Source organism: Purpureocillium lilacinum (genome assembly GCF_023168085.1).
Source record: "Purpureocillium lilacinum CBS 284.36 DNA, scaffold_3, whole genome shotgun sequence".
NCBI lineage: Eukaryota > Fungi > Ascomycota > Sordariomycetes > Hypocreales > Ophiocordycipitaceae > Purpureocillium > Purpureocillium lilacinum.
Window position 1 is genome coordinate 2,158,171 of NW_027072113.1, and position 13,084 is coordinate 2,171,254.

Here is a 13,084-nt window from a genome sequence, read left to right on the forward strand (position 1 = left end):
CGGAGCAGGACCTCGGGGAGGCGCTACCCCACTAAAAGCGAGGCCGCACGTCGCAGAAGCGCGCAGACAACCCAACCTCACAATCCACCACCTGAACTTCATGACACCTCTCACCACAGCCTCACAAATGCCATGTCCGTCGACCTCAACTGGGAGACGCTGACGAGCGGACCCGACGGCGACGCCCTCGCGGAGCGCATCCGCACCTTCATCCACGACAAGTTCCAGACGGTGCCGCTGCCGCGCTTCATCCGCAGCGTCAACGTCCATGGCTTCGACTTTGGCAAGATCCCGCCCGAGCTGGAGCTCAAGGACATGACGGACCCGCTGCCGGACTTTTACGAGCACGAGCTGGATGACGACGAGAGCGAAGACGATGAGGACCATGACGATGAAGGGGACGAGCAGCAGCAGGATGCGCTGTCGGCGGCGGCGGCCGTTGCTGCGGCTGCGGCGGCCGCTTCGACGCAGGGAGGCGGCAGGAAGAGTAGACCGCCGGGCGGGCTGCGCACTACTGGGCTGAGGGGCGAGTTCGACATGGGGAGTCCGTTCCTGGGCACGTCGACGCCGGGGATCCTCGGCGGGCCGGGTAGGAATTACTTCCAGGGCCACCTCGGGACGGGGACACACACGCCGCTCGCTGCGGTGGCGGGCGCGCAGCCGCGCGGCAACGGGGGCTGGATGGGCGGCGGCAGCGGCACTCTCTCGCCGGCGCTCGCGTACTACGACGATGACTACGACGGCAATGATGCGGCGGCTCATGGGTTCGGCGCGGGCGGGTACCATCAGCACCACGGGCGGCACCCGTCGCAGAGCAGCGTGCTCTCCTCGGTGGACAACTTCCTCGAGCACCCGGACCACCCTGCCGCGCAGGCCCTGCGCGAAAAGTCAAGCGTGTCGACCCTGGCGCCCACATCGGTGAGCACGTCTCGCCCGCCGACGCGCGACGCGGCGCACTTTAGCGAGTCGGCCATCATCGACGACGATGACGGTGATGGCACTCGCAACGGCAATGGACAGCGTGGCAACGCTGCTTCTGCTACGGCGGAGGCGCAGGCGCAAGGCGAAGAACCGCAGCGGGCGCGGCCGAGGAGGGAGCCGCGCGTCGAGGACGTGCAGGCCGTGTTCCGGATCCGCTACGCGGGCGACGTGCGGCTCAACCTGACGGCCGAGATCCTGCTCGACTACCCGATGCCGAGCTTCGTGGGGATCCCGCTCAAGCTCAACATTACGGGCCTGTCGTTTGACGGCGTGGGCGTGCTGGCCAAGATTCGCAAGCGCGTGCACTTTTGCTTCCTGAGCCCCGAGGACGCCATCGCCGCCATCGGGCCGGACACTGACGAGGACGAGGGCGACAACGGCAACGCGAACGGCAGTGCTTCTGCCGCTGCTGCCGCTGTTCCGCGAGGGCCAGGCGGCAGTGCGGAAGGGAAGCAGCAACAGCAAGGACCGCAGCAGCACAAGGGCCGGGTCGGCGGTCTGCTGCAGGAGATTAGGGTGGAGAGCGAGATTGGCGAGCGCGACGGCGGGAAGCAGAGCCTTAAGAACGTGGGCAAGGTGGAGAGGTTCGTGCTGGAGCAGGTGAGGAGGATATTCGAGGAGGAGTTTGTGTATCCCAGCTTCTGGACGTTTTTGGTATGACGGCGGCTTGGGGACAGCGGCGTCACAGGTTTGATGATGTCAATGAGGCGCATTGGGTTGTTCATGGCAGTGTATAGAAAGCTATTTCATCATGAGGCTACAAGGTGGATCATCGCATGTGGTGACGTGTAAGGCCAAGTCCACCATACCATTCATCACTCATCGCTGATTACATGCTTGTCGGATAGAGTGTTCGTTATCCATAATATGACATGCAGAATCTCAAACCAAACACAATTCGCTTCACGCATGCATACGTATGCCCATACCACGAAAAGAAACATGACAATTCACGTCAAGGTCCGCCTGAACCCCTGGTACGCCTGCTGAATGTCCATCTCGAGCTCGCGCGCCTGCTGCTCGCTCAGCTCCTCGGTGGCGCGCATCTGGTTGAGGGTGATGAGCCACTGGACAATCTTGCCGCGGCTGTCAAAGTCCTGGTCGGTGACGCGGTTGACCGACTGGATCACGTCGGAGAGGAGCGGGTGGAGCTGGTCCTTGGACAGCATGCCGAGCTTGACGGCGTCGAGGAAGGTGATGAACTCTTGCGTCGCCTCGAGGATCAGCACGCCGCTCGTGTTGTTGGCGGCGGCGGCGGCGGCGGACGGCGCCGCGGAGAAGGACGAGGCCGTGACGGTGGTGGAGGGCATGCCGACGCGGAGGCGCTCGGTCGCGCGGGGGGCCTCGAGCTGGAAGCAGCGAGATTCTCGTCAGCGCATGCTTCAAAGAAGAGTCATGAATGGTGCGATGCACATCCCACTTGGCCTTGAACTCCTCCAGGCCCTCAAACTCGCGCGCTATGCCCTCGTCGGCCAGCAGCGCCTTGTACTGGCGCAGCGAGCGCTCGCAAATCTCCGTGTACTCGGCCTCGGGGATGGCATCTTTGAGGAAGGCCTTTTCGAGCTCGTCGAGCGTGACGATGATGCTGAAGAGCTCCGCGAGGGAGTCTTGCAGGTCGCGCTCGGCTCGGGTGTTGGTGAGCTTCACTTCCTGTGGGAGGCGGGGTGTCAGAGGGAGCTCGGCAGGGCGGACGTCGACGGACGGACGGGGGAACGCGCACCTCGTCGAGGTTTATGGTTGCTGAGAGGCTCGTGTTGGGAACATAGCTATGCGGCGTGGGCGCATAGCCTTGTCTGGGCATCATGGTGGCGGGTTGCGGAGCTGCATCGAGCTCGACGGTGACACGCAATCGCGACGTGAGGTCTCCGGTGACGAAGCGACAGCGGGTTGAGGAGTGCTGGAGCCCGCTGGAGCGCTGGGGGAGTGGAGGGGAATGGAGGAAGTGGCGGGGCCTGCTCGAGGCAACGGCAGAATTTCTCACCGCCCGTCCGCGGACCTCCACTTCGGCTGGGACCCTTTATCGATAATGGCCCCGGCTCGAAAATTTTTGGGAGACGGACGACGGGTCGCATTGGCTCGCGAAGGAAGGCAGGCTGCCGGCTGCTGGTTCCTCTCTACCACCGCAACAACCAAAGGCGCCGACTCCAATTCAACCACCACGCACGACGCCGTGGTGAAAAGTCGCCCGCCATGGCCCCCGGAAAGAAGAACCTCAAGGCGACCAAGAAGTTCGAGAAGAAGCACCTCAAGGGCGTGCTCGACAAGAGAAAGGCCAACGCAAAGGTCAAGCAGCGCCATCAGATCCAGGACAAGAAGAAGGCCCGGCGCGCAAAGGATGCCGACTTCTTCAAGGGCGGCAAGGACGGCGGCGAGGAGGGCGGCGAGGCGCCCAAGAAGCCCAACGGCGTCAAGGGCAAGAAGTCGACCGAGATGAGCGTCGACGACTTCTTCTCCGGCGGCTTCGAGGACATCATCGACGACAAGGCTGCCGCCAAGGCCAAGCTCGGCAAGCGGAAGCGCAGCGACCCCAAGAAGGATGGCGATGATGGTAGCGACTCGGACGACTCCGTTGGCGCGCAGCCCGTGGCCGTCAGCGATAGCGAGGATGAGGAGGAGGAGGACGCCGCAACGGACGGCCACGGCATGAGCCAAAAGGCCATGGACGACCTCGCCGAAAAGGACCCCGAGTTCTACAAGTTCCTCAAGGAGAACGACCCCGACGCGCTCGACTTTGACGACAACGCCGACCTGGCCGAGGTGGACGAACTCAGCGCGGGCGAGGAGTCGGCAGAAGAGGAGGAGCAGCCCAAGAAGAAGCGGAAGAAGGCCAAGGCGGCCGCCGAGGAGGAAGAGGAGCCCGCGCAGGCCAACGAGCTGACCCGCGCCACCGTCGCCTCTTGGCGGAAAGCCATGGCGGAGAAGCAATCCCTCAGAGCCGCCAGGCAAGTCGTGCTTGCGTTCCGCGTCGCCGCTCACCTCAACGAGGAGGACGAGGAGGATGCGCCGCAGCGATGGGTCATCAACAGCCCCGAAGTCTTCAACGACGTTCTCGTCCTGGCGCTCAAGGAGATCCCCGTGGTTATGAACCACCACCTCCCCGTGAAGGAGTCCGCGTCCGGCAAGGTCTACGTGCAGACGGAGACCAAGAAGTTCAAGACGCTGTCGCTGCTGCTCAAGTCGTACACGTCCTCCATCATGCACCTCCTCAGCACCCTCTCCGACGACAAGACGCTCAAACTCACGCTGTCGTCCATCACCCCCATCCTGCCGTACCTGCTCTCTTTCAAGAAGCTCATCCGGGCGCTGGCCAAGTCAGTCGTCAACTTCTGGGCGCAGCCCGCCAGCACCGAGACGACCAAGATCACCGCCTTCCTCGTCCTGCGGCGGCTCGTCGTCATCGGCGACAAGGGCATCCGCGAGACGGTCCTCAAGGCCACGTACCAGGGCCTCGTTCAGGGCTGCCGCGTCACCAACCACAACACGATCCAGGGCATCAACCTGATGAAGAACTCGGCCGCCGAGCTCTGGGGCATCGACCCGGCCGTCGGCTACACCACCGCCTTCACCTTCATCCGCCAGCTCGCCATCCACCTGCGCAACAGCATCGTCCACAACAAGAACGACTCGTTCCGCATGGTCTACAACTGGCAGTTCACCCACTCGCTCGACTTTTGGTCGTGCGTGCTCGCCGAGCACTGCAGCCCGCTCAAGGAGGCCGAGGCCGGCAAGGAGAGCCAGCTCAAGCTCCTCATCTACCCGCTCGTCCAGGTGACCCTCGGCGCCATGCGACTCATCCCCACCTCCCTGTACTTCCCCCTGCGCTTTCACCTCGTACGGTCGCTGCTGCGCACGTCCCGCGCCACGGGCACCTACATCCCTCTCGCGTCGCCCCTCCTCGAGGTCCTCTCCTCAGCCGAGATGAAGAAGCCGCCCAAGGCCACCACCCTCAAGGCCTTTGACTTCTCCGTCGCCTACAAGGCGCCCAAGTCGTACCTGCGCACGCGCGTCTACCAGGACGGCGTCGGCGAGCAGGTCGTCGAGCTCCTCAGCGAGTACATGCTCCTGTGGAGCACCTCCATCGCCTTCCCCGAGCTCGCCCTCCCCGTCGTCATCCAGCTCAAGCGCTGGATCAAGCAGGCCCGCTCCAAGTCCCAGGGCAACCGCAACGCCAAGCTCGTCTCCCAGCTCGTCCTCCTCGTGCAGAAGCTCGAGGCCAACGCCAAGTTCGTCGAGGAGCGCCGCGCAAAGGTCGACTTTGCGCCCAAGGACCGCGCCCAGGTCGATGCTTTCCTGCGCGACTTTGACGTGGCCAAGACGCCGCTCGGCGCCTACGTCGTCGGCCAGCGCAAGGCCAGGGCTGAGAGGGCCAAGATGCTCGAGGAGGCCCGCAAGGATGATGACAGGAAGAGGAGGGAGGAGGAGATGGCCGATGATGCACAGGATGATAGCGAGGATGAGATGGACGTGGACCTCGAGGGCGAGGAAGACGAAGGGGTGGATGAGGATGAAGACGAGGACGAGGATGACGAGGGGTCAGAGGATGATGAGTAGACATCTTTTTACGCATTGCATAATTCACTGCAGGCACGGGAACCGCCTAGTCAAATACCAGACATGTTTCCATCCGCTGAATTCAGGATTGCTAGATACTTGCAATGTGTAATCAAATGTGAAAGCGTATCATGCGAATGCAGACAAAGTCATCATTTCAATCATTCCTATCCAGGACCCTAACCCTAGACCCCAGACCCCGAGCGCAGCCTCAAACCCAATGCAATAGAAAAGACGAGCGTCCCTAAGTTATAATACAAGAATCCGACATGGCCGAGGCCAGCACGACGGTCTATGTCGTCGTACCCCGTCGACCAAAATTCCTCAAACGCGCGCCGAAGATGCAGATTGAGCGTGGCAGCGAGCACGCACCTTGTTGCTACCGCGCACCCACCACCCAAGCCTCGATGTCACGCCGTCTCTCGCAACGGCGGACGAGTGTGAGCTAATCCTAACTCAAGAACGCCATGCGCTGATGTCCATGCTCCTCCGATGAAATTGTAGGCCATTTTCGATCATCGCAATAATGCCAGCGCGCAGTAGCTAGGCAGCGTCGTGGATGCCTTCCCAGGTAAAGTTCTCGCTGTTGCTGGTCACATCCCGAACAGTCATGCCGGTGATGTTGAGCACCGTCATCTCTATCTCCTCCTCGGTCATCGCTTGCCCAGCCGCCTTTTGTCCCTCCAGGACATCGTACAGACTGTAAATCTGGTCATTCTTGACCTCGAGGCGCTTCAGCAGCATCCGGATATCCTCAGCAAGAGCGACTCTGTCCCGTCGGCCGATGGCTTTGTCGGAACCGCTGTACGCTGCCTGCAGGCGAGAAAGCTCAAGCTGCATGTGGCGGGATTCATCCTCGAGGCCCTTGATCACAAGGGCTAGCGCGTGCCCCGGAGATTGCGAGGGTCGCATTGTCGGATCGTCTGCCGTCAGATCGCGGTCGGTAACGGGAACTGGACGGGGGACGGTGACTCGCTTCTTGCCCGACGCGACTTCGGTCGACGAGATGACACCGCGGTGCGACGTGATTCGAGTGCATACTATGCAGTTGCGGCAGTTGTGTTCACACAGTCCATCCAGCACGCGGCGTGCGTCCTTAGAGAGCACCGGGCAAGTGTCGTGGTTGAGCTGCTTCGTATGCTGAGCCACCAAATCAGTTTCCAAAATGATTTTTTGCGACGTCTGTGATGTCCGACGGACTTTCTGGGCTTGGCTGGTCTGTTCCTGCGATTGCGACTGGCGCTGGTTCCTCAGAGATAGGTTCAGGGAGATGGCTTGGTCCTCGGTCGCGTTGTCGATCGATTGCAGACCGGTTGTGTCCTCCACGTCGTTGAATGGGTCTATAACCAGGCCCTTTTGACTCTGTTGCGCCGAGTTGGAGCGACTGCGGCGCTTGCTCTTGTTTGCCACATTCCTGTCGCTCTGGGTCGTGGCTTCGGGAATGGAGAATGCAACCTTCTGACCTTGGACGGTCTGTTTGGACTTGCTCTTGGCCTTCTTCGTCTCGTGCGCCGTGTCCCGAGTCGACTTTGCGTCAACGTGGGTTGTTAGCGTCTTGTAGCTCTGTGATGTGAGCTCAGGCTGGGCGGGAAGATCCTTGGTCTGCGTCGCCTCCGTAGGACCCGATTCGTTCGTGTTGATGGTGATGTCCGGAACGAAAAAAGCCGAGGTCATGTTCTCTTCCGTCTCCTCGTCAAGGCGAGCGGAGAAGTCCTCCTTGGGAATGGGGCGGCAGTGGTCGAGCTGTTGCTTCAGCAGCTCAACTTCGTCTTTGAGCTTGAGGTTCTCGTCATGAAGGTCATGAATGCTGCGCTCGAAGCCAGAGTTCTCACGGCGCAGCATCTTGTTCTCGCTGAAATACTTATCGTTGTGACGAACAAGGCTCTCGTTGTCCTCCTGCAGAGTCGACTTCTCCCGGCGCAAGGTGTCAATCTCCTCGCGGGCAGCGTCAAGCTCGTGCTGGGCTCCGTCGAGGTTTTCGCGCAGGCTTTCAATCTCCTCGGCCATAGACTCATTGTCGGCACGAAGAGACTTGTTCTCGCTCACGAGGGAGCCATCCTCGCGTCGCACGCTCTTATAGTGCGATCGGAGAGACTCAATCTCGTCCCCCAGTTCCGTTTGCTTCTGGCGCAGGACCTCGTTGTCCGTCCGCAGCGACGAGTTTTCGAGCTCAAGCGCGTCGCGTCCATGCTTCAGAGAGATGAGATCGCGGCGCAGCGTGTCATTGTCTTGCCGCATCTGGTCGGTCGTCTCTTGCTGCTTATGCGAAGACTCCAGCGCCTTTTCCCTGTGGCTCAACTTGCGCGTGAGCTTGCTGATGTCGTCACAGGCGCTCTGCAGTCTGCTGACGGCGCGATCCCGCTCGTGAGCAAGAGAGACGTTCTCAAACTCCTTGTCGCTATACTTTCGCGTCGCCTGCTCCAAGCGCGTCTGTAATGTTGCAACTTCTATTTCCAACTCTGTCGCCACGGCGGTCAGCTACATACCCCGTACGCACATGGACAGACCACTTACGATTTTTTCGGGCCACGAGCTTGTCGTCTGCATAGCCTGCACCGCCAGAGCCCTTGGAGGACCTGAGCTGCCCCTCAAGTTTCTCAACGTCTCGCTGGAGGCTCTCAGCATATTCCTGGACCTTATCGTGGTGCTCTTGGAGAGAGATGATCTCGTCACGGATCATATCCATAGACACGAAGATCTTTTCTTCATCTTCCGGAACCTGTATTCCGTCGACCTGGGCGTGTGTAGCGGCAGAAGGGCGCTCGTGCCGATCGTGCACCCTGCCGTGTTTGACAAAGATTGGAACTCCGTTCTTCATGGAGCCGCTAAATTTGAGAGTTCCCGTGACGAAATCACCAAGATGCGAAACGTCGGGCATGAAGAAGGACCGGACGTGCGAGGCGTTGTGTCCGGGACTAGCCATGGAGTCGGGCGAGGGCGGGACTGCGGTCAGACTTGACTTGGCGGATGAGAGCAGGGGCGAGTGACTGTCGCGCTGGCGGTCCCTCGACGCGTCGCGGGGCGGGGGGGATGTCTGTCGCAAGCCATTCAGGACCTCCGAAATGGACTGTCGTCGCTGGCTGGGAATGGCGTGGTCTGATGGATTTCGCGTGTGGACCTTGGTCAAAGGGCTTGAGTGCCTCCCGTTGGCGGCCGTCATATGACGGGGCAGCGCGTGAGCAGGGGACTTGGAGATGAGGGAGGAGAGGTCGGATTCGTTGTCGACACGCGGCTGCATCTCGGCACGCGTCTTCTTTGATGCGCCCCAGACGTCCTGAGTCGAATCGTCGTTGAGAGCGGCCGGGCGTTTGTTCTCTAGCGTGGCGAGCGGCCTCGTGTCGGCATCGTCATGGGTCGCGTCTCGCGCTTTGGGCAGAGAGAAGAACTCGGGCCACTTGCGATGGGCAGCCTCCCAGTTGACAGGCAGCTTCTTGGAGGCGGTGATCCTGGCAATGTCCTCGTTGAGACGGCGCGTCGACTCGCCGTCTGGGTCGGAGAAGACTGACGACATGGTCGGGCTGACGGTGCCATGGGAGCCGGTGGACGAGGGCGGGGAGTTGAAGGGGTTTGCGCGGTTCGCGTTCATCTCCCGTAGGATGCGTGAGCGATATCTGCTGGCGGTGTCGGCCTCCATGGCTGTCGGATCACGCGTCGTGGGACGCGATGCGGCAGGGTTGGAGCCGACAGGGACGGGGTTGGACACGCGCGTGCGTGTAGTATGTGTCGTGCGAAAGCAATGCGGCTGGAAGATCTATGTAGCGTGCGAGGGAAAAGGACACGAGCTCGCAGAATGGTGCATGCGGGTTGTTGGTGCGTCGCGAAATGTCGAGCGCGGTTCAATGGAAGGAGTGGAGGGTGAGGACGAGAGCAACGTACGGACGGGGACAAGGATGGAGGTCAGGAAGCTGGCAGTTCGGCCCGTTCCTACTCGTCCAGATTTGGAGCAAAGTAAACAAGCCAGACGCGGCAGGTGGGGAGGGCGGGCGCCGCTCCAGCCACAGCGGATCGGCAGGCACCGCCAACACTGGGCACCGCCACACTAGAGCGAGGCGTTAGTGCGCTCATCCCCCCGCCTGGGGTCCTGTAAGGCAATTTTGTGTGCTCCCGTCCTTCGTCCAAATCGCAATGCTCGATGAATGCTCTGAACAACCAAGCCAACACCGCACCGGCCCTCCGGGCTTGGTCGAGAAGCTCGCTGCTTCGACGTGCAGCTGATCTGTCCGAGCGACCGATGCTGGCCACGCGCGACTGACATTTCAGACGACTCATCGACACCCTGCGACCATGCACCGTATGATGGCCGTCGTCGGGAGCCGTGGCATCACCCACGACAGTGGCATGACATCTCGTCTCTTGACCAAATCACCAGAGCCGGAGATGTGGTGATATGGACAGCACGTGGCGAACAAACGGTCTGCTCAAGGGCAAGGACAGTGGTCACAGCTGCCTCGGGCCAACAAGCTCTTCGCTCACGATCCCCATGACCGACCAACGCTCGGTGCCGAGCACTCGAGGTACTACATACAGTACATCTTTCTCGGCCGAGTCGTGGAAGTGTTCAGACTGGCTGTCATGGACCTAATTCCGCAAGTGGCCCGACTTGCACAGCTAACTCCGCGGCACCAGCTCCAGCCAGGTTCCTCTCGCGCCCGACCAGTCCACGCGAGGCCGTCTTGTGCGCGAGCGCGCCAAGCAGGAGCGTCGCATCGTTGCATGGCCCGTCAGAAGACTTGAAGTTGCGCACGAGCTGCGACTGCACGACGCGGTCGCACAGATCGGCTTGCCCCTGCGTGTGAGATATTGGGGCAATTAGACTCGCGTTGCACTGCGCAGCGCATCTTTGATGACCCCGTTGCGATGCCCTCGGCGCGCGTCTAGTTGCGATGGCAGCTGAAAGGTTGTCGCATAGGCTCATGTACGCCGGTCAAGGGAGAGCGCATTCTCAATCTCGCCGAAGCCAGCACCCGGGTCTAGAACAAATCCCCAACTAGCTCGACATCACTATACTATCACGTATTAACATTAGCTTGCCGAGCCCGACTCGAACCGCACCAGCCAAGGGCCGGTCCGTGGTCGCGTGCCGCCGTGCCACACCGGCTGTCCCGTTCCGGCCTTGGCCACCCCGCAACGCCCCTCCTGACTCGCGCGCCGAAGCAGCAGACATCCCGGCTGCCCTCATCCTTGGACTTCACAACATTTGTCCTCGCACATAATATAGAGACGCCGGCTCGTCTCTCTTCCCGACTGGTCACACCGCGCAGTCCCGAGCCGACCGGTGCGCATCGGGACACTGCAGCAGACCGCAGGCGGCCGCTGACCAGCCAGCATGCCCTTGCGGTCGCAGCGGCGGCTCGAGCCCTGCGTCCTGCTCATTGTCCACGACTGCCGTTGACTTGCATCAGATTGCACCGGGTCCCTGCGCTACCGTCATGGAATCCATCGCGTGTCCGTGTTGCCGCCGGCCGGCTGACCGTCCGGACGGCCAGCGAGATGAGCTGCGTCCGAAGTTGAGACATAAATCTGGGCTTCCGCCTCCTGATAGCGCCGTCCTGCCTTTACATGCCAGCGCATTCCATCCACCGAAACGGGCATCTTGGGCTTCTTTTGCCAAACACACAATGGCGCGTCTCTCGTTTGCCGGGCTGCTCACGCTTCTCGGGCTCATCGTCGTGCGCTCTCTCGCGCAGACGAAGCCCTTCACTCCGCGGAAGATAAACGAGCTTCCGGACAGCGAGGTGCACCTCAAGCTGCAGGTCTCTGCCGATGCGACGCAAGCCCTCGACGACGCCTTCGCTGCCCTGTCTGTGTTGCAGAATGACTACTTTGACGCGAACAACGGCACCTGGCCGACTGCCATAGAATGGACTAGTGCCGTTGTCGGAACCGTCGTTTCAGGCATGCTGTCTACTATGACACAGGCTATTAGTGAGGAACCCTGGAAGCAAAAGGAGAATCTCATCGCCTCTGTATTCGCTCAGGTTTCGCACTCGTTCTTCGGGCAAGAAGCCGAGGACATCAAGACACAGGTGCGTCTGAGCGCCGTTCACCTCCAAGCACAACTGGACTGACAAGCCCAGGCATACGACGACATCTTATGGGTTGTGCTCGGTTGGCTGGAAACCATCAAGTTCGTGCGCCTGCATGCGCAGCTGCATTATCCCGGGACGGAACAGGCCTGCAACCACATCCCCGAGGAGATCCGTACGGCTCTGCGCCGTACTTCGTGGCAAGGCTACAACTACCTCTGCACATTCTCGGACCGTTCGCGCGAGTTTTGGGATCTCGCGACCAATGGCTGGGATGAGACCCTTTGTCACGGCGGCATGATATGGAACCCGAGGCTTCTTCCATACAAGAACGCCATCACCAACGAGCTTTGGATTGCCGCTTCCGCAGCCATGTACGAATACTTCCCGAATGACACCTTCTCAGAGGAATGGGTCCAGTCCAAGGGATTTCCAGGCCAGGATCCCATCTATCTGGCCGCCGCGATTGAGGGTTACAAGTGGCTTGGGGACGTCAACATGACCAATGACGAAGGGCTGTACGTCGATGGATACCACGTCGACCGCAGCAAGCCCGGCAACGTCGAGTGCGATGAACGCAACGAGATGGTTTACACATACAACCAAGGCGTCATCCTCACAGGCCACCGCGGCCTGTGGAGTATCACTGGTAGCCCGTCGTACCTGGACGATGGCCACAGCCTCATCCGATCCGTCATCAAGGCTACCGGCTGGGACCTGATGAGAAACGCGCCAGTGGACATCATTGACCGCCTGCCACCAGGAGAACTACCACCCTGGCGAGGGCTCGGCCGTGGTGGCATCTTGGAGGAACAGTGTGATGTGAGCGCCACATGCTCTCAAGATGGGCAAACGTTTAAAGGCATCTTTTTCCACCACCTGACTGCCTTTTGCGCACCCATTACGGCGCCTGGCGACGTTACCACGATTGCCAGCAGCCCCGCGGCACACGATGAGACGTGTCGCATGTACCTCCCCTGGGTCAAGCATAACGTGGACGCAGCACGCAAGACGCGCGACGGAGCGGGCAAGTTTGGCATGTGGTGGGGCGCCGGTATCTTCAACAACCCCACGGGCCGCGATATCGACAACGGCCAGAATGCCACATCCAAACGAGTTGACTACCGCAACAAGGGCATACCGATGGATGGCAGCTGGGGCAACTCCACAGCCAAGTGGGAGCCTGGAGCGAAACCCGTGCATCAGAGCAGTGGCAGTCAGACACGTCCCGACGACCCCAGGCTGCATACGAAGAGGGAGCGCAGCTTTGGCGGATCCCGGGTGGTGAGGCGAGCGTCGAGGAGGGCGACGAGTGACCCGAATGACCGCGGGAGAGGGCGGACGGTAGAGACGCAGATGGGCGGGTTGGCATTGCTGAGGGCGTACTTCGAGCTTTCGCAGAGGACTTGAGCTTTGGCGCATGCTGAGCAGGCAAGCCGTACTGGTTAGCGGGCGTTTGGTTGCGGGTGCTGCTTTCTCAAGACTTGGTACCTGCGTGGTATAGTTAACTAGCAAGAAGGGTAACA

At 60.9% G+C, this 13,084-nt stretch overlaps 5 protein-coding genes across 5 annotated transcripts; 3 read left to right on the top strand and 2 right to left on the bottom strand.

Annotated features, from left to right (window-relative positions):
- Window positions 1–132: 132 nt before the first annotated feature.
- Window positions 133–1,641, top strand: PLICBS_004233 (1-phosphatidylinositol-3-phosphate 5-kinase; the record flags this gene model as incomplete). Its single annotated transcript, XM_018327044.1, has 1 exon — window positions 133–1,641. The coding sequence occupies one exon, from the start codon at window positions 133–135 to the stop codon at window positions 1,639–1,641; it is 1,509 nt and encodes a 502-aa protein (XP_018174506.1).
- Window positions 1,642–1,931: 290 nt separating this feature from the next.
- PLICBS_004234 (vacuolar protein-sorting-associated protein 28) lies at window positions 1,932–2,785 on the bottom strand (the record flags this gene model as incomplete). Its single annotated transcript, XM_018327043.1, has 3 exons — window positions 1,932–2,330; window positions 2,395–2,631; window positions 2,702–2,785. The coding sequence occupies 3 exons, from the start codon at window positions 2,783–2,785 to the stop codon at window positions 1,932–1,934; spliced, it is 720 nt and encodes a 239-aa protein (XP_018174505.1).
- A 386-nt stretch (window positions 2,786–3,171) lies between these two features.
- PLICBS_004235 (nucleolar Complex 2 protein) lies at window positions 3,172–5,532 on the top strand (the record flags this gene model as incomplete). Its single annotated transcript, XM_018327042.1, has 1 exon — window positions 3,172–5,532. One exon carries the CDS (start codon window positions 3,172–3,174, stop codon window positions 5,530–5,532), a length of 2,361 nt encoding a protein of 786 aa, XP_018174504.1.
- A 543-nt stretch (window positions 5,533–6,075) lies between these two features.
- On the bottom strand, window positions 6,076–9,166 carry PLICBS_004236 (uncharacterized protein; the record flags this gene model as incomplete). Its single annotated transcript, XM_018327041.2, has 2 exons — window positions 6,076–7,991; window positions 8,047–9,166. 2 exons carry the CDS (start codon window positions 9,164–9,166, stop codon window positions 6,076–6,078), a joined length of 3,036 nt encoding a protein of 1,011 aa, XP_018174503.2.
- A 1,984-nt stretch (window positions 9,167–11,150) lies between these two features.
- On the top strand, window positions 11,151–12,968 carry PLICBS_004237 (uncharacterized protein; the record flags this gene model as incomplete). Its single annotated transcript, XM_018327040.1, has 2 exons — window positions 11,151–11,558; window positions 11,610–12,968. The coding sequence occupies 2 exons, from the start codon at window positions 11,151–11,153 to the stop codon at window positions 12,966–12,968; spliced, it is 1,767 nt and encodes a 588-aa protein (XP_018174502.1).
- Window positions 12,969–13,084: the final 116 nt, after the last annotated feature.